Genomic DNA, 25,303 nt, shown 5'->3' with positions numbered 1-25,303 from the left:
CTTTGGCCTCTTCTTTGATCAAATTCTGCAACTTTGAGAAGCATTAAGTTGGTTTTAGGATAAATGTTGCTATCGGCTAAAATCTATTGGCTCAATACAACTCTGTTGTTATACGCGTAACCATGTTGTTTAACCATGTCCATATCCATGTCTTTGTCTATGCCCACGTCCGTATCTTTTTTCTTTTTTTTTTTGATCTTTTGACAACTTGATGATTGTTTTTGATTGTGTACACTTACCCCCGGCTTCCGCAAGCAGACTGAAAGTGTATCTTTCAGGGACCAAGAGGGGACAAATCCAAGTGCATTTTGTACACGTACAACCCTCTTTCCATTTAGTCTAAAAAAGATGTCACATTTTTTTCCAATTTAACAATCATCATATCCTTTTTTGTGCGTGTTTTTTATCCTAGAGAAAGCAGTCCCTGTCCTATAAATATTGTTTCCTGACTTGGCCTAGCAAGCTCTCTATCTACATTCGAGATTCAAACAGTTCCGAACTGCCTGCTCTCCATCAGGCTATCTCGGAGATTCCATCTCGGTAGAACCGACCGGAGTTTTAATAAGAGTTTGGCCTCAACAGGCACGGTTTTCGTATCTGTTGTGAGGTTTTGACGTCAGAGGCTTCGAACATCTTGACATTCAACATTCATTATAAATATCAAAAGAAGCGAGGAGACTGAAGGCGACATTGCATGCATGTATATCTATCGCTTTAGCTTTTTTTTTTTTTTTTTTTTTTTTTAATGCCTATTGTTACAACGTTAAAATTAACTTCAGTATATGGCTTTGCCTTTGCCATTGCTGAAGCTCGCCTTCATGCTTGGGCTTGTTGCTGCTTCGTATTCGTTGCTTGTCATATAATACTCTTCACTGTCGGGCGAATGCCTACGATCATCTTGATCTTCATGGTATTGGACTGTCTCTTGAGAACTCGTCTTTAAATTCAACTTTTGAGCACCGTCAGTCTTGATACCATTTGCGTTGTTGCTAGAGTTCTGCGGTGGGGGGGTTCGTCCAGAGGTAGGTTCTGCCACCGGATGGGATGCACTGCGCTGGAGTAGCTCCACTGTTGTCCATCCCTTTTTAATATTTTTGGATGTTTGGCGACTCGAGCGACTCGCATGCCGTTGATGAGTAGCATCGGTTTGGGGGCCTTTCACGCCTGATGGGCGTGAAGAAAGCTTTGATTTCGGACTTTGAATCAAACCGCTGCAGACCACACACTTGGGAGCCTTTGTTGAGTCAGTTTCGAGCAATGTCATATCGCCTTTGTGCTTTGAGACCTCAACCTCTTGTTGCTGTGTTGAAGCGACTCTCGAACTCGCTACAGCTGTAGGAGATACCCCTGCTGTTTCCATCTCAAGGCACTGGTGATGGTATCCATGGCCACATCGAAAGATCAGCAGTCCCTTATCTACCTTATCTTTACTCTTGTCTTTGCTCTGCTCCAGAGTAGCTGAATGTTTCAGTTCAGACCTTGGTGAGGAGGTGGAGGCTGCTGCCGAAGCTTCTGATTCCGATGCATCTAAGGTAGATCCTTCTTGTCGCTCTGTTAATATGACGTTGGTTGCAAGCGCAGCTTTGATGGCATCAACCGCAGCTTTTTGCTGTTGCACCCAAAGATCACGGACAACGTTAGGTCCCCAAAATGCCCCTCCGCATATCTCACAATTTCCCTTGAGGGGTCGCCAACCCTTCGATCGACTCTTTGCAATAAGATTCACCCCCATGAATAGATCTCGCTCGAAGAGTCCATTAGTCATTTCCAATAGTTGACCCTCGTACTTGAACGTATTTAGCATACCCATGAAGATATCCTTGAAATCCGAAAACCGGTTAAGTTCACCCTCATCAGCAGACTCAGATTTCAATAGTCGACGCAAAAGTGATGGGAGAGACACCTGTGGAGTGGAGGTGGAAAGAAGCAAGGTTGCCAAAATTGACTGAACAAATCCCTTAAAGTTACTCAAGAGCTGGTCAACGACATAATAAGATGTTCGACTCTCTTGACTCGTGTTAGAGAAGAGAGAAGGAGGAGCATTCTCGATGATGAGGGCGTTGGGCATCGATGAATGAGTCACCTCTACATTGTCATCCACTTTAACCTCAATACTTGGACGCTTCGTCGCAATCAGTATAGTCATCTTCCTGGTGGCTGAAACAAAGACTTGAAGCAATCTAAACCACAACGTTTCGGTATCGCTCTCTGCTGATAGATTTTGTTGTAAGGGCACTTTGGCAGCTTGGGATAGCAATTTGACCTTCTGACTACGTCGTTCGCAGAGTTGTTTCCCAACATTCAATACACCGCGTAGACGAACCAGGCACGCCCGCATATTAATCTGTTCTTCCATCGACCAATGAATATCTTGAATCGCCCCATCATTCTTGGATCTGACTAATGCTGATAATACATCGATTCTTTCTCGAACAATCTCCAAAACTTTTCCCAATGCACCTCCTACGTTTCCGCTCCGTTCAAGGATCCACACCACAGCGTCAACCACGCCTGCATTCTCACAGGTCTTTAAGACTCGCTCAAGTCGGTAACTGTTATCCTGATGCCGCTCCAAATAATCATAAACTCCTGAAGGATCATACTGACAAAGAAGCTCAATATACTCCTCATGAATCTCGGGGTCAGTGATGGAAGAAGCTCCAATAGTACTGTATTCTCTATTGCTGATGTCAGTAGCTGTCATGTTCTGAAGCTTAGATTGATCCTGAGCATATGTAACCGATGGTTCTAATAAACCACGAAGATAAGCAAAGAGTCTTGGTTTGGAGCCATGGAGTGTTTCCATAACAGAGCGATGTTCACCGTTGAGGTATTTATGGACCAGAAGCGCTGCCTGCTCACCGTCAATATCAACTATGTCAGCAATGTGTTCCATTGTTGTTTTTACAACATCTGTCCTTTGCTTCTCTGTCAATACTGTACGCTGTGGCCTAGATGAGTCGAGCAACTTTCGGATACATTCAAACACGTGAGAGCGGCGTTCAGGATCCTTTAAAAAGGTAGCTACCATTGGACCATATTGCTTCTGAGACCGGTACATCTTCTCAAGGACTCTGTAAAATCTAGCTTGTTCATATAACGCCATCATCCCGGTCTCGTCGCCTGGTGAATAGAACCGTAGGAGCGCCTGTACTGCCACCTGTCGCTTCTCTCGTGTTGCTTCATCTGTGTCGCTGGAAAGTTTGGTCAATATCCTATGAAGTGTTGTTGGCGAGAGCACAAGAGTTTTGTGCGATTTAGCATAATTACGAGCTATAAAGCTGTATACATGGGCGATGTCTCTGGCCGTGTACTCTATCTGTTGTGAGCTATTACTAATAGCTTCAGTGCTGGATAAGCCTGTAAATGGAGATGTACTTGGTGATACAACCTCAAGCAAGGTATTAATAATCAATTGGCGACTCATTAGCCTTCCAGGGCCTTCCTGACCATTCCTTCCAGATTGCGATAAGCTTTTGCTGGTTGTAGAAAGATAGCTATCCTCGAATGCTAGATCCAGCACTTTGAGAAACTCTTCACTATTGTGCCTTAAGAACAGACGCAGGTAAGGATATGTTGGCTCCGAATCCTCGGAATCATCATCCGCATCTCCAGTCAGGATGAGCTGTCCTCCTACGGGCGGCCACATGATGCATCTGCCAGAGAAGATGAATGAATACAGAGATGATTTAGCGGTAATTGCTTCGCTCTCCTCGAGGTTTACTCCATCGACGTAAGACTTTCCGAGAAGACTGTCAGATAAGTATTGATAGAGCTTCTGAACAACCTCTTCATTAGAAGGTTCGGCCTGATAGTGAGGCAGATCTTCTGTTGCAACAAGCGGTGCCGAGTTACTACTGCTTAAAGTGCCCTGATTTCGGGCGCCAGCTCTAGCCTCTCGAGCAAGACGCCGCTCTTTGAGGATACCTTTGATAACCTTTAACAACTCTATCACAGGACTCACATAGTCGCCGATGCTCTTATTCCAGACATAGATCAAACCAGTATACAGTTTATGGCGTTGACAAATGTCTACAATGTGATCCATTTCGATAATTTCACAAGATGTATGGCAGATGCACAATTCCAGTTCCTTGAACATGCCGCGTTCGCAATAGTTCTTGACGAAATCCTGCATCACCTGTGGCGGCATCTCAGTGAGACGATCCTGTAAAATATATCCGCTAAGGGACTGTAGAAATATACCTCTTACAAGCGGGCTCGCCTCGGCATAGCGCTCATACACATCTTCGAAAAGAAACCTTTGGTCTTCAATCGCAAGGCAGCTCTCGATGGCTTGAATAGCCAAGTCATGAAATAATACAGTTCCTGCCCCAACGCCACCAGCTGCGGCATCGTCATCCACATCTGTCATCCTCTCTGGATTGAATGTATAATTGAGTGATGCTGTCAAAAGTTCATAGATTTTTTCGCCAACCAGCTGTTTACGTGCTGCCTCATCCTCGGGTAGACCGACTACTGCTGCCTGAACCGATTTTCCTATATAAAACAACGTTGCCAGCGCTATTCCCTCAAGGAAATCACCGGATTTCACTAATGCCAAAATGCGATCTGTCCAATTTAATATGGTTCCGACTTGAACTCTTCGCAAGCCCTATTGTGATAGAGAACGGAGTATGTTTTAAAGAATGAACCAACTCAATAAAAAATGCCTCAGACAAGATTATACATGTAAACATACCAATACAAACAGTTTGCCTTTATGAACTCGCCAACTGTTATTGTAGTACATATCGCCGCTGAGTTGCTTATCCTCCATGATGGTCATGGTGGCTGCAGCTGGTGTGCGGTGAGTCTTTGCCACATCCTTGAACCAGTCATGATACACAATTTGAAGTGAACGAGCACTACATCTCTCTGTTTCGCTTAAAGTCTTTGGATCAAAGACAATAATGTCCTCAGTGTTGGTTAGCAAAAGTAGAATCTAAAATATCAGTAGTATAGTATTAAAGATTGAAAGAGACGCCAACGTTAGTTAATTGAATAGGTCACTACTCAATAGCATCTGATTGTGTATTATTCCTGCCATGGATCTTGTGTTATGCATACCTGTGAGCGAACCCATTGGATACCGACTATACCCTCTCTGCAGATCCAATCTCCTACTACAGCAAACTCCAGTCTCAGTTCTTTACTCGTCGGTTCAGCTACGGGTTTCTTGTCAGGACTCAAATATGTTGAAGACGGCTCTGCACTTTGATTAGCGCGTTTACAAACTTGAAGAATGTACAAATGTCGGTTCCAAGAGTATGCAAGCAAAGGATTCGTGTTCGCGACATCATTATCTATATATATATTCATTATTTAACAATGATCAGTCATCATTGGTTATTCCACTATTTTAAGTATCATCCATGAATAGTAATTTTTTTTTTTTTTTTTTTTTTTTTTTTTAGTACCTGCTGCGTTCTGGATTTTTGTTGCAGGAAACCAAGCAAGGTTACCCGAGATTACTACTGGCGGCTCTTCACTTTTTCCTTGCAAATCTTTTGGTCGCAGAAACTTGTATACAGTTTGTGGCTGTGGCTTCATACATACAATCAACAACTAAGAATGATTTAGAAGAAGAGTTACGTTAGCAATAGAGGAGATATATACTATGAAAGTGAATTTTAACAGTAACATCAGGACCTTACAGCATAGCTCTCAATACCTTGAAGGGAGTCAGAAGAGCCACCAGTCCAGCACTATCTGCGGGATGAGGAACCTGTCCATACGGTAGTACACCCATACTAAAGACAGTGCTCTGTCGTATAGTACCAACGAGGCTATTCGATTCGAACGCTCTCATTGGCTTTGGCACGGGGTACTTACCTAACAGCCTTGTAGTTTCTACTGCATTAACCATCATGGTTTTGTACAGCAAATGATGGAATGCCATACCCTAGCCGTTTCAATCCAATAGTACTGTTAAAAATCCCATTAGACAGAAAGACATAAATGCTAATCGTCACTTAAAACATTACATACGTGATTGTCTGCACTAATGACTTCCGCTCTCTTAATTCCAATAAATGCAACGTTAAGCACGGCTGAACCTCGAAGGTGTCCATGTTTCCGTCCAGAGAACGCCATTTCCTTAGTGACAGGTGGGATGATACGAGATGGAGTGTTTGGTTTGTTGATATTCCAGATAATAATGGATCCGAGCGAGTGTCCTGCAACCAGGTAAGTGTTGTCCGTGGAAATAGCAATCGAGCAAACTGCCCCATGCTCCATTGCATATTGTGCACTTCCATAGATACCTATCAAAGCCTGAGTCGTGCTGTACACTAAAACTGATCCGCGGCTTGTCCCCACAGCAATAATACTTGACACAGCAATACAGGTACCTAATCCAGAAGAAGCTTTGATTTCTTCTGAAAACAGCTGATCCGACAATTTGAGAAGAGGTGTCCATCTAAAAGTTTCCCAAGGCTCGGCGCCAGCACTTTGTCTTGGAGAATATGAATCAGAATGATGAGGTGCTGTGATGGGCAGCGAGATAGAGGATATATGAGATCGAGCCCCAGCCAGAGCTGAAGATGAAGCTACAGATCCAGGCCCTCTAGGGGAGAATGTATATGGGCGAAGACGATTTATAGGATCCGCTGATCGCAAGGATAAAGTAGAAAGAGGTGGGCTGGAGTGAGGATTAGTACCGATATGTCCATAATTGTTGCTAGACATGAATGATGTCTGAGATTGGGCATCCTCGTGATGAAAATCGGAGACAGAATCTCTCTCTGAAATACTCCTGTCCAAGCCTGCAAATCCCTGGAGTTCCTCATCATCCTCGTCCGATGCTTCATTCAAAATTGCATCCAAATTAAGATAGTTGGCTATAGCATCATATTATTTGAAATATGGTAGAGTATATAAAGTTAGTTCTTGTAGCACATTCAATCAAGAGAGACTGTTCAGATAGCACTATTTGACCTACATTTTCGTACAAACTCTTCATAGAGCGAGGTCTCACGATCAATCCTGTCAATAATTTCCTTAATCCGTTTCTGTCTTTGAGTCTCTCCTGAAATGATTATTCCATCTCCATCTCTCCTGGTAGGTTGAGGTGCATCAGCTAGTGCTCCACCTTGCAGATGCATATGCAGCTCCTCTGAAATCTTATAAATATCTGCCAAGACAGCTCTGATTGTTGTCTCTGGTGTACTCAAAAGCTCGAGTTCAGGAATCCGAAGCTCATTGAACTTTTGTTCAAGTGATGTGATTGACTGGAGGCCATTTACTAGTTTTCTCCAAAGAAAAAAAAAAAAAAAAAAATAGTAACGTTAATCTGCTGCCGATATCATAATAGCTATATTGCAGCTTGTAGGCTTACCAAGACGAGTATTGGATCCTTTCAGAATTATGGGAGCATTGGTAGGCCTTGACGAACTAATGGCAAGTTTCATAAAATCATCCCACGGCACTGAACGTCAGTATTGCAAGCAGCTTGAATACTGAAAGAATCTATCATATGATGTAGTTATTATATGACCAATTGATTGTCCTTACGATGAATTGCGTCCATCCCATTGAGAGGCCCTCTCATGCTGCTGAGCCCCAGATACGAGAAGAGATGGTATATCCATCTTGCTGACAAATTTTAATAATGAACTGCTCTGCCTGTTATAACGCCTAAATTTATGTTGCTGGTTTACTTCACACTTCCTAGTAGTATTGTCTGTGACGCTGCTTCGTTGTTGAGATTTGGAAGATCTATTCGAGAAGTATATTGATGCGTATCCTGTATGTTCTAACGATACGCCTGCGTCTAGGGAAGGCAAGAGATGGGTGCTCGTATCCTTGTTAGGTAACGAATCCAGAAGCAAAATAGGACTACGATAGTTCTGACTGTGTTTGGAAGAGGACGATACTATACTACTAGCTCGAGTGAAGGTATTGACGGAAGATGAAGGGCTGGACCCAGAAGAAGATGGAGCTGAGAGCGAAAGAAGCGGCTGTGGTCGGATAAGCGCTGATGAGAGTAGAGATGGTTTAGCGTCCGAAGGATTGCTGGTAGAGAGATTATTGAAGTGTACGTTATCTGGCAAGTCTTCACCGACAACAATACTAACGCCGGCAATTGGGTTTGCTGTGGCGCCAATCTGACTACTGCTACTACTGCTATTATTGCTATTTTTATCGTTGTTTTTATCACTGTTGCTATTGCTATTGCTGTTGCTAATATTATTCTTTGTGAGGCTTTTGGCGAAATTGCTTTTTTGAAGGGCGTTGTCAGTGTACGAGTAACGATTTAGGTCTAAGTCAAAGTCCAAGTCTAGGTCGGGAGTAACGCAAGAGGAGGAAAGCGATAATTGTTTCTTGCTAAATAGACGGCGGCGAGAGCGTCCTTCGTCAGAGGAGGAATCAGATTCGAGAATCTCTTTGAGCAGTGCTTCGTACTCGTCTTGGGTCGATGGTGTAGAATGTTTTGCCCCGGGTGTGCTCATGAGAATCCGTTTTGGGGGTCTAGAGTGAAAAAAGACATCAATATGTCAGAGATGCAAGTCCTTACAGTGAAAGGAGTATCGGACGCAAGAGGCTTGAAAAGAACGAATAGAAAAAGAAAAAAAGTGTATAACGAAAAGCAAAAGGAAAAAATGGTGACTGTGCGATAGTGACTTTATTATACATGGTCATTCTAATACATGTGCGTACATGAGCACCTTTTTCGCTTACATCTTATAATTGGTTGATCTGTTCTGTTAATAATGGTATTATGGGTTGCATTGGTTGCATCGTAAAGACTAGCGCAGAGAACAGGAGCAAGGAATTTGTTGAATTGAATCGCAATGTACCTTTCTGATTGGTCTGACTTGACGCTGGCCTTTCTGTCGACTTTTACTTTCAAATAAATACCCGTTTTCACAAACACTGCCTTTTTTTTTTTGCTTTATCATTTCATCCACCTTTTTCGTGCTAATAATCTTTATTTTAATTCACGCTCACAGCTTTATCCTTGAACCTGCTTTGCCATTTGTGCTTCAAAAGATATGTCCTTTCCGTCCAATAAAGTCCATCCAACAATGTTCTCTCTCTTTCCTAATGCCCTGGTTATCGTCTTGCATCATTCCTTTTACTTTACAAACGAAGAGTTGGCTGCCTTAAGCCTAGTCAATCATGAGGCACGTAAGCTTGTCTCATTCATTTATCATGACTATTATTATTATTAGGGGTGCAGGGAGAATTGGACAGGCATTTTAACACCTGATTGACTTCATACTAGTGTTACCGCGTGGTTCGACCTGTGCTCTGGACTGATCCTCAGCTTTGCAACAGCTCTATCTACACGCCTCTGCAATGCTTTCAAGCCCTTTTATCCTTATTCAAGGCCAAAGCCATCCTTCCAGAGACGACACAGATGATTCATCGCCTGGATATATCATCTGTCGAAGAAACTCTTTACAGCACCCTTCCCGATGACTGGCTCCTTATTCTCTTAAGCAACACACCCAATCTGCACACACTCTGCCTTTCTGGCAAGAAAACAGGCTCTTCCTTCGTCCAAAGCCATGCGTTCCGCAAGCTAGAAAGAGCAGGTTTAGTCCATCGTGGCATGGAAAATCTGGATTTAAGCGAGTGCACTGACATTCGCGAACCTACCCTCAAATCCTTTGTTCATCTTTTCCCAAATTTGGTCTCTCTCAATTTGAGCAAGACCTCAGGCGTAACGGATACAGCCGTAGCCTTGATCGTTGACAGATGTCAATACCTTAAAACCATCAATTTATCATATTGTCGACAGGTAACTGATCTAGGATTACTTTCAGTCGCCAAATTCTGTCGACTCAATCTTCGCTCCCTCAATTTGACAGGCAATCTCAAGATTACAAATACCTCCTTGATGGTTGTCGCAAAAAACTGCCCCAAAATTCAAAAGTTGTTTCTGGGCGAATGTAGCCAGGTCACTGATGCCGCCATGGAATGGATCGCACAATCCAATTCAAGTGACTCTTTAAAGGAATTAGAGCTACATCGTTGTGACAGAGTTTTGTTCGGATTACCTTTACTGGAGTTACTCGCGAGAAAATGTATTGTACTAGAGCGACTTACAATCACATACAACCAGATCAACTCACGACGAGACGATCTTAAACTTGTAATGGAAGCGTTTCGCGATTTCCACCAACTACAAATAATCGATATTTTTGATGTACCAGAGCACAGTCCTGCATTGTTTTTTTGGGATCTTGCGTTCAAAGGGAGCCGTGGGCAGTTGAAAGTCATAAATTTACATCGAGGAATGTTTGTCACCGATTACATTTTAGGAAACTATGCTGTCGCATTTGAGCACGACCAAAACATCTCCGACCAGACCGTCCGCAAGTTCAATGATCAACGGAATGGCGCCAGAAAGGCTATCATCAACCTCAACATGGACGATCTTTACTAAACCTTCATTTTCCTTTTCTATGCTCATGGTGTGTTCCATCTTTTGATCCAATCTTGGTGATAAGCTAGTTTAACGCTGAAAGTATTGAAGCTATGAACACATACACGCTGAAAAAGTTTTAATAAATCTGCTATTTTGATGATACCATTTCATTTATATTGTTTGATCTGATATGCCATCCTATTGCGCCTTTTCTCCAATTATCCAGAGTGTTGCCGCTTAAAATCACTTCCTATTGCGGGCGTAAAATTCATATGCCAAAGCATGCATTTGTGGCGGGAAGGGGCTCGGAATCTCTGTTTTTCCTGGACGAGAGATTGGCGAACGTAAAAAGCAAGTTGAGCAAGTATTGTAGTTGACCTCAAGGTAATCGGGAACAAAGAGAAAGGGTTGAGAGAAAGGTTTGGGGACAAATTCCATGGGAGCCTTCGCCCTAGTTACTGATGAAGCCGCACCGTCCCCGACACTTGTTTCCTCTGCTTCCTCCGTTTTTGATTCAACCTTCTTTAACATCGGTACTGATGCAGGGTCAATTTGAATGATGTCTCCGTCAGTGACCCGATGTGAGGGGAATGGCATCTACAGATTAATGACAAATCTCCATTAGTCAAAGCCCATCATCCTTATCCACTTATCCCTTTGATGCTATGTTTGCTTTGTCTTGATCAAGACTATTGGATTGTGAGATAATAAAAAAAAGGGAGAAGCTGAAAGAAATGGTACATACAGTCTTTCCGTTGACAGTAACTTTCCCATGTCCAACCAACTGACGAGCCGCATAAACACTAGGAGCGAAGTTGCTTCTAAAGACAATAAAATCTAGACGTCTCTCCATCTCGGCGAATGTCAAAGAAAAGACAGGGGGGTGGGGCTCCACTCCTCCGACTTTAGTGTTAGCAGTTGGGAGACGTGTCTTGAACATGGACTGCCATTGACGCTCGGTGATCTGATCTCCATGATAGGAACGTGTATCTTTCTTGGCGGCCCACTTTTGCTGATACAGAGTTTTGTTGGAGTTGTTTGGAGTTCTTGTACGCTGTGTAAGGTTGTACAGGTTATACTTGTTCCAAGACATGCGCAACATCTGCCTGCGCAAGGAATAAACTGGAATCTTTGAATTGCGCATAATTGGGGCTGTTTATATGTTCCTGCGTCCCTGTGTCCTGCCCTGGTGCTGAGTATGTGATGGATTGTGATGAGTTGTCAGAATCTCTTCAAGGAAAAGAGGAAAAAGGATCTTGTATTTAAGAAGACGGAGCGTAAACAAAACAAATTAAATGGTGGCTTTTACATAAGGAAACGCCCAAAAGCATTGGAATATTTGAACACACTTCATCGACTCTCTATCACTATTCTCAGGCAGAAAAGCTCTACGTTTGTTTTCGCAAAACATTTTATTTGCTGTGTGTTAAAAGATTTTGAGTATGCATCAATAGTAAAACGTCATAAGTATCAAAAAGAGACGTATTTTATCAGAGCAAGTCCCTTGTATGATAATGAACAGGGTAAGGGCATTAGTTATGCGTACCCGACTCTGGTAACATTTCTATGTTCAACCAATAATTGAATAAAAGTTTAGTCTCCCCACTGGAACCAGCTACAGATGATGCGGTTTGGATACAATCAGTGATCAATTGTGGGTTCAATGTCTACCTTCATTGACACCGCCTTCGCGTCCACCGCGGTAATGTGCTGTTTGCGGATCCATATTCAGCGGCTGCTGGTGCATCAGCATGCCGTTAGGACCAATGGGGGGCATCATTTCTGGAAGAGGAGGATATCTCATCATTACATGCCCACCTATAATTCGATTATATGCAAGGAGATAGGTCATAAGATTTTTTTTTTTACAATGCTTTTGCAAAAAGGCGATTATAGAAGAATTACTCGATTAGTACCATGTGGGTTGGGTGCATATGGATATACAGGCACATGCATGCCTGCAGGCGGGATCATGCCTGTCCGATTAGGTGGAAATCCTTGTGGGGGATAATGTGCTATGTAATAAGAGAATTGATTTTGCATGTGTTATTGGATGGTTCAAGTAAATAAGGACTCAGAGAAGGTAAACAGCTGACAATCGACTTACGCGAAGAAGTTGGTGCCATTTGAGGGAAACCAGGCCCAGCTGCAGTGTGAGGCATGCCAGGCGGAGGAGGTTGTGAAAATGGCAGAGGCCCCGTTGCGCTTATATAAGGCATTATGTGTCCGGGCCCAGCCACAGACATGGGCGGTGGGACACCAAATTGGCCAGAAGGACCGTAGTTGTAGTGTGCAATTGTATAGTAGCCGCCAGCGCCGTTTCCTGGGTGCTGCGCCATGCCTTGACTATACATCATATCTTCTTCATAGCGATTGGTCACCTGGAACAAGTGACGGAAAGACCGCTGGCCATATGGCCATGTTGGAGCAATGGTTCCAGGACTGGGTGAAGCAATTCCTTTCTTAAAGGGGCTCGCCATTGTTTCGCTGAGAGGTAATGCTCCCTTTTTAATGAGCTTTCCGAAGAAAAGATTTTTGTCCACGATATTCGAGGAAGTTCCTGCCTTCTTGTCGCCTGCAAATGAAGGGGTAAACGGAGTGGCATTGACATTCGGTTTGAATACAGATGCCTTGACATTGAGTTTGAATGAACTTGTGGTTCCAGACTTTTCATTTGTGGGCTTCTCTGCGTTGGAAAGTGCTTCACTGCCTGGTAAAGGTTTAATGATCTCCTGCTTAGTTTCTATGGTTTCCCTTCCCAACTTTTCTTTTTCTTTTTCTTTTTCTTTTTCCTTCTCCTTCTCCTTCTTTTCATTTTCCTTGTCCGTATCCTTAGTTTTGGATGCTGATGTGTCCTTAGTTTTATCGGTACTAGTAGAGCTATTGCCTTTTTTCCCAAGAATTTCTTTCAAATCATCTGGTACTGGAGTATTGATCTTTTTTTTTTTTAAAAAAAAAAAATAAAATAAAAATATAAATAAAATAAAACGAGTGAGGTTGTAATCAAAGAAGCAAGGATATAAGTTAGTCATGTCATAATCCAGTCCAGCCTTTAAAACATTTTAACCTGACTTACTGTGTGTTCCATGGCCCACTGCTTAAGTTCGGCAGATATTTCATTCTTCTCTTTCTGTTGCAGCTCCTTGAGGCGTTGTGTCAGACCCATCTTGGTCTGATCTACCAACTCTTTGTCATTCATTACGAAAGTGCGAGCAGTCATTGCAAATTTTACAAGATTGTCTTCGATTTGCTTGGAATCGAAAGCGTGCTCTGGGATCTGCTGACCTTTAGATCCCTGAATTGTTGCTGCATTCATAAGTGGTGCCACGGGATTGGGCTTACGCAAATCATTCAAATTAAACTGACTTCCAGACTTTGCAGAATTTGAGCGGCTGACAGTGGCGCCTTCTGATGGTTTGGTTTGAGCATAAGCAGGCTTATTGGGGCCACTCGCTAAAGAAGCTGCTTGCTCATTTGGAGGCTGCTTTGACTGTTGCAAGTCCTTTATAGGCTCAGTGGGCTGGGCAGGCTGTGAAGATGTCTGCACAGGCTTGTCAGTCTGAATAGGAGCGCTGGTTGATGTGATAGGTTGCATTGAAGTAGTGGATGCTCGAGATGGTGGTTGTTGTGAAGGTGTAGATGATCGTTTCTGCTGGCTAAGCTGCTGGCGGCGCATAGGAGGCATATACTTGTTCGTCACAGGCAAAGGATCTCTGACAACGGCACCATAGAGATCTTCTTCATCAAGGCCACTATCATCTACTGCCAAGCCACGCTCTTCTCTCATATGTACATTGTTTGAGACACTCTGTTGGATTTCATTGGCAATCTGGATGGCATGTTGTTCCCGAGCCTTGTAATCTGCTCCAGACCGATCCAGCTTTGTCGTATATATCTCTTCATCAAAATCTGTTTTCACGCCAAAGAGCTTTTCATTAGCAGCAAACTGATCCCATCCAGACCTACTGTGATGATGGCTATCTCCGAGCTCATCTTCGATTCCAGTAAAGGCGACATGCTCTTCAGGGGCCCATTTCTTTAAATCTCTTTCTCTGATTTCTCCTGACCGACTAATATCCGTATCAGTTTTGAAACCTGTCCAAATTGGAAAGCACAACATTAACTGTAATTTGACTGATCGCTGCCATTTCATCACTTTTGATTTTTCTCTTCATTTTAAAAAAAAATGTATAAAAAACGATCACATCAGTCCTTACCTTCACGTTCATTGCGCTCTGGGCCAGATTTCTCAAGGGAGGCAAAGTCAACACCTACAACACGGATAGCCATGCATTCTTTGGCGAAAATAATCAACTGACCCTTCAATAGTGGAGGATCCTTCTTGTCCTTGCCTGATACAGCCTTTGCAAGGCGTAACACAATTCCAAGCTCTCCCTCCGTAAGAGCAGTGTGAAAAAGTCCTTCGTATTTGGAGCCGTTCTTCATTGTGATCTCAACAGGTTGACCCTAAGATTAGTGTTTACAAAACATGATATCAGGATGGTGCTTAAAAATGAGAGACACTTAGTACTATAGTATTTCATACGGTAGAACCACATAATCAATCATTCTTACGATCATGTTTGAGAGCAGGAACAGCATCCGGTCATGCATATGTTTTGAATCTATCTCATTGATTACAGTGTCCTTATTTGTTGCGGACGAATTGGAGTTCAAACTTGTGATTTGTGGGTTTCCAAACTGTGTAGATATGGGCGGAGACTGAGTGCTCAACTTGGTCTTGCCTCCTCTACAGCACACAGGCAAGAAGTATCAATGAGACCGAGGAAAGTAAGTATCAGTAAGGTAGGTTATAAAAAAAGAATTACATTCCTGAACAAGAAAAACTATAGTTGCATGTTAATGAGCGTGAAAGATGAGAATGGTGGTTAAAAAAAACCACATGCCCACTATAGTTTTTTGCTTTGAGATCTTTTATTCTTCTGAGAGCAGCACTAGGAAACTTGTGGCACTAATGTCTTTCTGTCCATGATTTAGGTGATTGTATAACAAAGCGCTCATCCATCGCTTTGTTCAGATGCTCAATCCTGTAACATTGACCTTCCGAGTGATCTGCTTTGAGGTGTAAACACATTGAAAGTTAGCGTGGTACCAAGTCAATTCAGTTTTACCTTTGCACAACTGCAGGTTTTCCACCTTTAGAAGCAGGTCGACCGTTGAAGGTTGTCATGGAAACAGGATTCTGATGGATGAAGGGTTAGAGGGAAGAATGGAGGCAGTTGAAGTTGAGGTTGAGAGAAAGAAAGGAGGAGTCAAGGAAGAGAATCAAGAGCGAGAGGAGAGAAAGCAAAGCAAAGCAAAAGCAAAGAGAATGTAAAAGTTAAAAAGAAAACTGGCTCAGGCACACTTCTCATACCACACATTGGATACTGAGCACTGAACGCGTTTTGTCAAACTTGAATAGACTATGGGGAGCCACATGAAGCCAATAGCCCAAGTCAAGGCAGTCGCAGTCACATCTGTACTTTGCCAGAATAGCGCTGCTTTATTCATCATTCTCGGTCTTGACTCGTAACATTTATTGGCTTCATCATGCAATCCGAAGTCTTTTTGTCGACTGATGATTCAAGCGAACACACCATTGCGCTCAGGCCTTGCACAACCAACCGCTTCGATTCGGACACAGAGCATCACCATGTCTTGTATCTTTCACCATGTAGCCAAACTGCCATTTCCAATGGCTTGACACAGGTTTCTGTTAGACTAGAACCTGCAGCAAGTTTTCAAACTAGTCGCTTTCGCAAACTTCATAATAGACCCATCTATGGATGCTTAGGCTTGATGTACCATGCAAAAGGTATTACGGGTCTTGAGTCATTCGAATGTTAACGCGAGTTCTATGTGTATAACAATACTTGTAGGCCAAAGATGACACTTGAGAAGTTGCCAACTTTTATTTTTTCTTCCCAATGCCTATTTTACAGACACTTTTATCGCTCTGGTTACTGGATGTACAAAGGTGGGCGATATTCGACTAGGCGAATCAGTTTATAGAATCATTGCGGTCAAGTTTTTTTCACTCACAGGAAGCACACCAGATGAAGATATGATCCCTGCACCCTTCGACTCAACCACTACTTACGAAAACGAAGAACCAAATATGCTGCCACACCCCTGCCGTGAGCTTGAGAAGGTCCTCTGTAATGGTGCCTTCTTCTTTTCGCCCCAGTTTGATCTCACACGTTCTGTTCAGACTAGGTAAGAAAAAAAAATGGAGTATAATAATTTGTTAAAGTGCCAGGACAATAATCCTTTAGCCTTTATTGCTGAGATTTGTCCTGAAATTGCTATTGAATGATGTATTCACAAGAGTTTTCTTTACATTATATTCTCATTCGATAGGGCTACCAAATTACAGAATCATCTCAATGTCCAATCAACTATCAATTACGATGAGCAATTTCTATGGAATAGCTTCATGCTTAAAGAACTTTTAACATTTCGCTCACGTCTGAATGAACAAGAGCGTCAGGAGCTGGACTCTGGAGGGCTCTTGGTAAGTATACTTCACGCCTTCCTGACTCATGGCAGAGTATAGTCCAAGAGAACTATATCATAGCATGCTCTGCGATAGTAACATGAAACATCCAAAATGCGATCACCAATAATTCAGGTTCCTATCATTCAAGGATATGTCGGATCCCAATCATTCAGAACAGTCGGAACTCAGGGTCAGATCTCAGTTATCTCAAGACTTAGCTCAAAACGAGCAGGTAGTTAATTTAATTTGACCAGATCAACTTGTTAGATTGTTCTTACTATTGAGTGCAATAATGTGACGTTGTATGACATTTGAAAATAGGCACTCGCTATAACACACGGGGAATAGACGATAATGGAAATGTAGCCAATTTTGTAGAGGTATTTAAGTAGTGCCATTTAATTTTTATCGCAACAATAGCTATTATTGTAATTTTCCAATTAACAGGAGCCTTCTTGGTTGTTCAGACAGAGACAATCATCTCCAATAACGAGTGGTGTTTTTCATATACTCAGGTCAGAGGGAGCGTTCCAGGTAAGTCGCATGGCCTGCGTGCCTTTTAATGGTTGAAGGTTGAGCTCCTCAAATGGTCACTCATTGATTCTTTTATACAGTCTTTTGGGAACAACAGGGGCTACAACTCACGAGCCACAAAATCCAACTCTCCAGAGGAACTGAAGCTACTAAGCCTGCTGTCCGACGGCATTTTGAGGAACTTATTCAAAAATATGAGGATGTGCACATCCTAGATTTGCTGGGTTGTAAAGATCAAGGAGAAGTTACGCTTTCCCAAGAATACAAAACCCAAGTGGAGGGTTTAGGTCCTCTTCTGAAACATATTCATATGACACGGTTTGACTACCATTCTCAAGTTAGAGGAGGCAATTACGATCAAATCTCGGCATTGTTAAACCATATTCGTGGCGACTCAGAACGCTATGGATACTTTTATCATGATTTAATATCCAACACGATCATTCAACCTCAACGAGGCATCTTTCGAACCAGCTGCCTGGATTGCTTGGATCGGTAAGAGGCTTTCCTGCGGAGATGGAGAATATAATAGCTATATATCGAGGGTATCTATATTAATAAGCTTTGAGTCACCATATTTTTTGGAATAGCACAAATGTTATCCAAAACAATCTGTCAAAAGAAGCAGTGGAGCATTTTCTCTACAATCTGCTTCCGCAGGATAGTCGATTCGCCAGTCTGATGATGATGCACTCCGAGCTTTGGGTGGACAATGGGGATTTGCTGTCCAAGATCTATACTGGAACAGGCGCACTGAAGTCAGAGGTCACGCGGACTGGTAAAATGTCATTTGCCAGTATTCTTGGAGACGCTACTAAATCGCTCAACCGTTTTGTCATCAACAACTTTCAGGACAAGGACCGGCAAGAAGTTATTGATCTGCTCTTGGTGGGAGAACACAGCAAATACATTTGATTATCTAAATATTATGTGCAACTACATTCCGCCTAACCAAAATTACTCACTTAGGGCAAAATGTCGTATCAAAGCCCTGTAGCAATCCATGACCCTGTACACGATTCAATCAAGTCCGAGGTGAATGCGCGCCTTAACGAATATTCTCAAAAGGTTCAAATCGATGTCTTTGTTGGAACTTATAACCTTAATGGAAAGCTTCCTTCAGGCGAGTCGCTCGCAGACTGGCTCTGCTTTGATAAAGGTATGTATATATTTCAAAGCAATTGATGCTGGCACGACTAGTTCCATCCTGGACATGAATGGAACGTACTAGATTCTTTTCTTTTTTCTCTTTTTTTCTCTTCTATTCTCTAGATGTATCTGAGCCAGACATGTATGTTATTGGATTCCAAGAGATCGTAAAGCTCACAGCGAGGCAGATCGCAGCTACAGATGAGAATAAGCGACGGATCTGGGAGCAAGAAGTTGAAAAGACCATCAACAACAGAGGAGGACCGCGATACATCCAACTTCGATCTGTGCAACTCGTTGGCGCGGCATTAATGATATATGTCAAAGAACAAAACGTAGCGCATATTCGAAACGTGGAGTGCGTTATGAAGAAGGTGTCTATGCATATTTAAAGTCAAAAAGTAAATGTTGATTTGCATACAAAAATGGATTCATGATTAACAACTACTCTTTTGTATTATTATCATCGATAGACGGGGTTGAGAGGTATGGCGGGAAATAAAGGAGCTGTCGCTATACGTATGGATTACTGGGAAACCTCTCTTTGCCTAGTTACCGCACACTTAGCTTCAGGACAAGATAATCTGCAGGAGCGGAATGATGATTTTCAAACAATTGACAGTGGTATCATGTTTGCTAGAGGCCGTAATATTTCAAGCCATGAGTAAGTCGAGCACAAATGAATGCTCAGTTCACTGCTATATGAATGAATCGTGTCTGCTCTACTTCCTTTTCTAATTTTGACCACGCTGATCAGCATTATCCTATGGTGCGGTGATTTTAACTACCGGGTTGACATGGAAAATGATCAGGTATGAACACTACTAAAGCTGATTTGTCGATCCCCCACCTGGTATGAAAACTCAACAACGTTTGGACACTTCATATGCATTGTCAGATCCGTGCACTGGTCAGTCAAGGCAATTACTTTGAAATCTTTAGATGTGATCAGCTAAAGCGCTCTATTGATTACGGGGAAGCATTCTATGGATACAAAGAAGGGATAATTGCCTTTGCCCCTACTTATCGCTACGATATTGGGACTGATAACTACGATACCAGTGAGAAATACCGTGCGCCTGCGTGGACGGACCGTATCCTTTACCGAGGTAGAGGCGTAAGTGATTGACAACCACATGCTAAAGGCATGGTGCATATAATTTCTTGATATTAATTAGGTCCTCATCTGCCAATTATTTAGATCTATCAAACGAGCTACGAACGAGCTGAACTCAAGACATCTGATCACCGGCCTGGTACAAGTGTTCATTAGACGTTAAGACTGAGTAACCTCTTAGCAACCATGCGAACACTCCCTAACCAAACTTCGCTTTTTTTTTACTACTATACTGCCTCATGGACCTCAGTCATGTCAATGTTTGTTCTAGACCTGACGATGCTAGACGCAGAGGCAAAAGAGAAGATGGAAGAAACACTGTATCGTAAAAACAGTAGCCAGCTACTTATTAATGGTGTTTCAAATTCTGGATCGAATGCTAGCTTGTACTTTAAAGGACTAGAGTCGTCCTCGGAACGGTCACGAACTGTCTCGCTAGCAGACTCCACCCAAAGTTCATATGGTAGAAAATGGAGAATGCAGATCTACGATTTGATGTTTAAGCTCTTAGCTGGTATTAATATATTTCAATTGCTAACTGTTCATGGAATAGTGCCCAAACCCAGTTCTGATTCGCACCAATGGTGGAACGACCCTATGGAGGAGGGAGTCAAGCGTATCCCCTCTAGCCGCAAGAATCCATTTGAAGATGACCAAACGATCAGAGAGGATGGGAAGTTTAGTTCTCAGCGCGCAGCGTTCTTAAAGCCAATGACACTGGCACCATCCGGCAAAAAACCGACTCTAGATCTCTTGGGAGGTATGTGTAGTGTGTTTAGAAGCGCCACAACCGTAATCCTTGACCTTTAACAATGTGATGATGACGCAAGGACTTTACAAGCCTTTAATAACGCTATCAATATTTTTTGAGAATAAAAAGATCTAGAAAATGACAATCTAAGCGAAAAGCTGCAGCGGCCTTTGACGAATCTTAGCTACGCTAATCCGCTAGGAAGGACGAGGGAGCTCGGCGAGAAGATGACCCAACAATCCTCCCAATCATCACTTTTGACCTCGTCTCTCAATAAACGTGACGCACCTCCTCCACCTACCAAACGCAAAATTGGTGTTCCTCCTACAACTCTACCAGCCTCACAGATAATCCATAAGGGAGGGATTCATCGAAGACCAGCGCCACCTCCACCACAGCGTAAAAAGCTTGCAGCAGATGATGATGATGATGATGATGATGATGATGATGACGATGATGATGATGATGATAACAGTGGCAACCATGATGCCAAGGCTAAGTCATTTTTAGATGCTGGTTTTAGCTCATCTGCGAAGGCCGCGCTAAAACTGCCTTTGGATACAATGGGACAAGAGACATTAGTAAAGCCTTCGCAAATCAAAACGAAAACTCAGGCCGGAAGTGCGCCAGTATCTAACAATGTGAATGGTGGTAAGTTTTTGGTAATACTAAATACTCATCATAGTAAAGTAATTACTTTCATTTATGCTTTCGGATTGCTCCAGTAGCTATAGTTGACTTATGATAAACAAACCCTCATTAATAGCCAACATTTAACGACATTTTACACTGAATTGTGTCAATAGGATATAACTCCAGTGGAACAGGAGCGAACCCTGATCAAAGTTTTCCTCGAAGCGGCAGTGTTCTTCAACGTACGAAGGAATTCAATGATCTGGGTGATATCTCAACAACCACTAAACTTTTAACAAAAGCCCCTTCCTCAATGTCACCAAAGCGGGCTGTGAGTATTACAGATCCTGTAGTTGGTGTGCATGCAAAGTCAACTAGTGTGCCTGTGAGCGTATCTACATCTTTGTCTGCTGTAGGTAACAACAAAACTAGGGCCGCGGTGCTTCAAGGAAAAGATAGTCAGGGCACAAGTAGTATTGGCAACAATAGCAGTAGTGTGGCCACGGCGCCTGTCATCCAAAAGGTGAAGCCACTTGTATTTTCGAGAGATGGTGTATCATCATCAAGCAAAGTTGCCGATTCTGGCTTCACAAATCCCAGCATCAATGGGGTCAAGATGGGAGGGTTGGGCGCAGCACTTCCAACAGCTACAGAAAAGGAGAATGTAACTGAAGCAAAGGATATTAGACCAGCCAGCGGATCCGTGAAGCAGGCAATTGTGGTACTTAAAGCAAGCACTGTAAGTAGTGATTCGCCAAGCGGAGACGGCCTCGGTTTTGAGATAAATCAAACTCTAGATAACCAAGTGGACGATGAAGATTCAAAGGTGGATGCTTTTGCTTTTTGGAAAGCAAATGCAGGTAAATTATAGTAAATAGACGCTCATTAAAAAAAAATAATAAAGAAAAAAGCCAATGGTTACCATTAAAAGCGACCGAAACAAAAGTATTTTGTCAAAGGAATTGACGCTTCCAGGTGCTTTATGTCGCTTAAGGATATCTGAGGTCAAGCTAATGCTCACCGAAGTTTTTTGGTAATGATAAAATAACGTCCCATCCAATATGCCTAGAGTAAAAAGTCAAATATGAACATTGGTATTGCAACATTGTCCACCTGATTGGTCAGGTGAACAAGAGCAAGTTGGACGGGAGACACCTAGGAAATTTGAAGCATTCAGTTCTGAAAGGCATGCTCTACCTGTCAAGGATTATCAAAGTATAATGAATGACTCTGTCTCTGTTATTCTGTTATTACTGTTCTTTATTAAGAGACATGACAATCTTTCACAATTGTTGAATGTTTTTTTTTTTTTTTTACTTGACCCGCCTGTTTGTCCCGCCTTCTTGTCCCGCCGTACCTGAAGAAAAAATTTGCACCAAGACCCTTCAAATATAATTCCTTCATTTCTCATTTCATCAAACCCGCCACTGTTTTTTTTGGGGATCCTTCTCTTTCTCCCCTTCTCCCTTTGTCGCTCTCTCCTTTGCTCCGATCTTGAAGGCTTCCCACGCCCTCTCCTCGCTATGTCAAAACGCTCACAGAGTGCACCTGTTCCAGACGAACAACAGCAACAACGCCAGCTGCAGCAACAACAACAACGCCAACTACAGCAGCAGAGTCAGACATCGTCGTCATTGCAGATGCCACCGCCATCACATCCCTATTCCCACTCAGCCACACCCCCCCGCATCGTCCAAACCCACAATGTACCTACTTCCATTACTTCCTCTATTCCTATTTCAGCTACTGGTACAGTAGGGCCCGTCAGAATAAAGACCGTCTCTTCTTCCTTAGGCGGTGGTATGGGTACTGCTACTACGGTTCAGGGTCGAAGACTTCAATATCAACTATCGGTGCCTACGCGTCTAGAGAATGGAGCTCAATTTATACAGTCTTCTCATACTCCGTATTCATCTCAGCAATCGCAGCACCATGGCGCTCTTGGCACTAATGGCAGCAGTAACAGTGGTCTTAGACCAGTTCAAGCGAGCATAGGCACTGGTACATCAACTACGCGTTCACCACAACAACAGCAACTTCGACCTGCACAACAAAACACATTTGATAGTAATCGATATGATGGAAATCGAGCATCACAAGCGACAAATGCAAATACGAATACACAGACTACGATGGCAACGGGCACAACCACCACCGGCACCACGAACCAAACAGGCATGACTGATAAACCAAAGTCTCGTAAGAAGGACAAGCCTCCACGTATTCCGCCTCCTGAGCTGATTGAGGATAACAACAACAAAGTTTCGTATACCCGAGGGATGTCTTTAGGAGAGGTAAGAAACAATGATGCGCAAAACACGAAAATGCGCATGCCTCTCTCTCTTTCCCCTTATCAAGAATGATGCATAGTAACATGATGTCGCTTCGTTTGAGTGTATTGCTTGATTCACGTGTGTGCATTTCGTGCATGTTCACTAATACAACCAGTATTAAATTGAACTCTCTTAATAGGGTGGCTTCGCGAGCTGCTATATCATATCAGACCAAAGAAACTGTCGCTACGCTGCAAAAGTCATCCAGAAGACTGAGTTGCCCACATACAAGACAAGACAAAAGGTAGTTTATGCATCTACATTGATGCTTGCCACTTATTTTTTTCATTATTGAAAAGACTCACGGCAAAGCAATAATTGATCAGGGCACCTCAAGGACGTACAACACTATAGTAACAAGAATAAAATATTGAGGCAGAGTATTAGACCACGGATGATATGACAAGACAGCACTAACAAACTGATGAATATATCATTAGACAGCTTACCGGCATTGCATAACAAACATGACAAGTCGACAATCTACAAAGCTTATTTGATTGATTAAATTTAAGGAGACTGACTAGTCCTTCTCGACTGTTGCATTTATAGCTCTTTGCAGAGATAAAAATCCATCAAGGACTGGAGCATGAAAACATTGTAAAATATTATCACTGCTTCGAAGACGATGACTTTGTATACTTGGTTTTGGAGCTCTGTGAGAACAAGGTATGGTTGAGCTCCATGACAAGAAAACATTTAATGAACACTCTTTAATGAATGTGTGGTAACCATCGACCGCATTATTAACACCGCTATTGGGGGGCCCTTATGAACTAGACGTTAATGGAACTTATCAAACGAAGAAAGCGATTAACAGAGCCGGAGGTCCGTTACTACATGAAGGAGATCGTGGCAGCATGCTCTTATCTTCATCGCACAGCGAGCGTCATTCATAGAGATTTGAAACTTGGCAACATCTTTCTTACACATGACCTTCACGTTCGAATCGGCGATTTTGGATTGGCCACGCTTATAGTTGAGGACGAAAGAAAAAGGTACGGATTTGAGTTTTTTTCTTTTGAGATAGTGGACTTTACTTGATGAAGCCTGGTGATATCGAATACAAGTAAAAGCGTAAAAGAGCCAATTGGTGTATTTTGAATCTACTTATTGATCGGCAATGAACAAATATCACATACATATCCACCTTATATCCATCAGGTCTAGTGGTCTGTTTGATGACAAAATGGGGACAAGGCATACTAGGGCCGTCATTGCCTTCATTGGCAATCAGACTGCTCTACGATTACTGTACTTATCCATTTAGCTATCTGTTTCCCCAACAATAGAACTATTTGCGGTACCCCTAACTATATCGCACCCGAGATCTTATTTGATACCGACAATGGACACAGCTTCGAAGTGGATATTTGGTCTGTGGGCGTAATCATGTAGGTGCTCATTAGATCTCCAATGATGTTTTCAAGATCAAGGTTTTATACTATTCCAAATGTGATTCTTAGCCTAACTTCATCCTTCTCTCTTAACGCCAGGTATACTCTCCTTATTGGAAAGCCTCCATTTCAAACAAATGAAGTCAAGGCTATCTACAAGTAAGTGCAACCATATCCTTCTCTCTTTTTTTTTTTACTTTTTTTTAAGGCACAATTAATAGCTTTCCATACTATTCATACCAACCCTGCTTTTGCCATCCGTTCCTCCCTCTTGATAGAAAAATTCGTGATAATAATTACGTGTTTCCTGAAGATGTTCCAGTATCTGAAGAAGCGAAGAGCCTTATCGCAGCACTTTTAACGCCAACACCAGCTTCGCGACCATCCGTAGAAAGTGTTCTTAACCACCCTTTCTTTACATCAGGATATTGTCCAGAGAAGCTAGATCAGAAAACGTTGCAGGTTGCGCCTAATTTTGAGCAAGAAGAGCTAAGAATGAAACAGCAGCT

General features: G+C 42.6%; 7 protein-coding genes across 7 annotated transcripts; 4 read left to right on the top strand and 3 right to left on the bottom strand.

Moving 5' to 3' along the window:
* Nucleotides 1-775: 775 nt before the first annotated feature.
* Nucleotides 776-8,453, bottom strand: BCR41DRAFT_401003 (Golgi CORVET complex core vacuolar protein 8-domain-containing protein; the record flags this gene model as incomplete). Its single annotated transcript, XM_022029187.1, has 9 exons — nucleotides 776-4,615; nucleotides 4,703-4,945; nucleotides 5,071-5,306; nucleotides 5,421-5,568; nucleotides 5,675-5,905; nucleotides 5,992-6,842; nucleotides 6,944-7,246; nucleotides 7,340-7,395; nucleotides 7,516-8,453. The coding sequence occupies 9 exons, from the start codon at nucleotides 8,451-8,453 to the stop codon at nucleotides 776-778; spliced, it is 6,846 nt and encodes a 2,281-aa protein (XP_021876586.1).
* A 670-nt stretch (nucleotides 8,454-9,123) lies between these two features.
* Nucleotides 9,124-10,396, top strand: BCR41DRAFT_401002 (hypothetical protein; the record flags this gene model as incomplete). The annotated part of the gene is made up of 2 exons (XM_022029186.1): nucleotides 9,124-9,132; nucleotides 9,230-10,396. 2 exons carry the CDS (start codon nucleotides 9,124-9,126, stop codon nucleotides 10,394-10,396), a joined length of 1,176 nt encoding a protein of 391 aa, XP_021876585.1.
* Nucleotides 10,397-10,621: 225 nt separating this feature from the next.
* BCR41DRAFT_401001 (hypothetical protein) lies at nucleotides 10,622-11,471 on the bottom strand (the record flags this gene model as incomplete). The annotated part of the gene is made up of 2 exons (XM_022029185.1): nucleotides 10,622-10,975; nucleotides 11,124-11,471. 2 exons carry the CDS (start codon nucleotides 11,469-11,471, stop codon nucleotides 10,622-10,624), a joined length of 702 nt encoding a protein of 233 aa, XP_021876584.1.
* Nucleotides 11,472-11,797: 326 nt separating this feature from the next.
* Nucleotides 11,798-15,776, bottom strand: BCR41DRAFT_362602 (hypothetical protein). The gene is made up of 8 exons (XM_022025748.1): nucleotides 15,511-15,776; nucleotides 14,954-15,128; nucleotides 14,596-14,845; nucleotides 13,455-14,473; nucleotides 12,486-13,314; nucleotides 12,295-12,393; nucleotides 12,050-12,196; nucleotides 11,798-11,942 (listed from the first exon to the last, which is right to left on the bottom strand). The coding sequence occupies exons 1-8, from the start codon at nucleotides 15,567-15,569 to the stop codon at nucleotides 11,911-11,913; spliced, it is 2,610 nt and encodes an 869-aa protein (XP_021876583.1). The 5' UTR covers nucleotides 15,570-15,776; the 3' UTR covers nucleotides 11,798-11,910.
* A 131-nt stretch (nucleotides 15,777-15,907) lies between these two features.
* Nucleotides 15,908-21,975, top strand: BCR41DRAFT_362598 (SacI homology domain-domain-containing protein). Its single transcript, XM_022025747.1, has 18 exons — nucleotides 15,908-16,196; nucleotides 16,324-16,597; nucleotides 16,742-16,895; nucleotides 17,013-17,112; nucleotides 17,202-17,260; nucleotides 17,348-17,414; nucleotides 17,495-17,909; nucleotides 18,005-18,302; nucleotides 18,384-18,573; nucleotides 18,687-18,937; nucleotides 19,037-19,227; nucleotides 19,321-19,375; nucleotides 19,462-19,680; nucleotides 19,765-19,819; nucleotides 19,931-20,143; nucleotides 20,234-20,440; nucleotides 20,561-21,082; nucleotides 21,238-21,975. The coding sequence occupies exons 1-18, from the start codon at nucleotides 15,932-15,934 to the stop codon at nucleotides 21,933-21,935; spliced, it is 4,233 nt and encodes a 1,410-aa protein (XP_021876582.1). The 5' UTR covers nucleotides 15,908-15,931; the 3' UTR covers nucleotides 21,936-21,975.
* Nucleotides 21,976-22,293: 318 nt separating this feature from the next.
* Nucleotides 22,294-23,795, top strand: BCR41DRAFT_194722 (hypothetical protein). Its single transcript, XM_022019838.1, has 2 exons — nucleotides 22,294-23,358; nucleotides 23,513-23,795. Exons 1-2 carry the CDS (start codon nucleotides 22,588-22,590, stop codon nucleotides 23,516-23,518), a joined length of 777 nt encoding a protein of 258 aa, XP_021876581.1. The 5' UTR covers nucleotides 22,294-22,587; the 3' UTR covers nucleotides 23,519-23,795.
* On the top strand, nucleotides 23,537-25,208 carry BCR41DRAFT_296442 (kinase-like domain-containing protein; the record flags this gene model as incomplete). The annotated part of the gene is made up of 6 exons (XM_022020434.1): nucleotides 23,537-23,641; nucleotides 23,950-24,066; nucleotides 24,178-24,395; nucleotides 24,690-24,791; nucleotides 24,894-24,953; nucleotides 25,073-25,208. Coding segments are annotated over 6 exons (738 nt in total), but the record flags the coding sequence as incomplete, so codon positions are not given.
* Nucleotides 25,209-25,303: the final 95 nt, after the last annotated feature.

The sequence above is a fragment of the Lobosporangium transversale genome (genome assembly GCF_002105155.1).
Source record: "Lobosporangium transversale strain NRRL 3116 chromosome Unknown BCR41scaffold_56, whole genome shotgun sequence".
In the NCBI taxonomy this organism is placed as follows: Eukaryota; Fungi; Mortierellomycota; class Mortierellomycetes; order Mortierellales; family Mortierellaceae; genus Lobosporangium; species Lobosporangium transversale.
The sequence above is the reverse complement of the archived record's forward strand: the minus strand, read 5'-3'. Positions and strand labels throughout refer to the sequence as shown.

Coding starts and splice junctions, on each gene's coding strand:
- BCR41DRAFT_362602 (XM_022025748.1), bottom strand. CDS start 15,569: ATGACAACCTTCAACGGTCGACCTGCTTCTAAAGGTGGAAAACCTGCA. Junction 14,474..14,595: donor AGAGCGCAATGAACGTGAAG/GTAAGGACTGAT, acceptor CAATTTGGACAG/GTTTCAAAACTGATACGGAT. Junction 12,197..12,294: donor ATATGCACCCAACCCACATG/GTACTAATCGAG, acceptor ATCGAATTATAG/GTGGGCATGTAATGATGAGA.
- BCR41DRAFT_362598 (XM_022025747.1), top strand. CDS start 15,932: ATGCAATCCGAAGTCTTTTTGTCGACTGATGATTCAAGCGAACACACC. Junction 20,144..20,233: donor CTCCACCCAAAGTTCATATG/GTAGAAAATGGA, acceptor TTCATGGAATAG/TGCCCAAACCCAGTTCTGAT. Junction 20,441..20,560: donor GACTCTAGATCTCTTGGGAG/GTATGTGTAGTG, acceptor GAGAATAAAAAG/ATCTAGAAAATGACAATCTA.
- BCR41DRAFT_194722 (XM_022019838.1), top strand. CDS start 22,588: ATGTCAAAACGCTCACAGAGTGCACCTGTTCCAGACGAACAACAGCAA.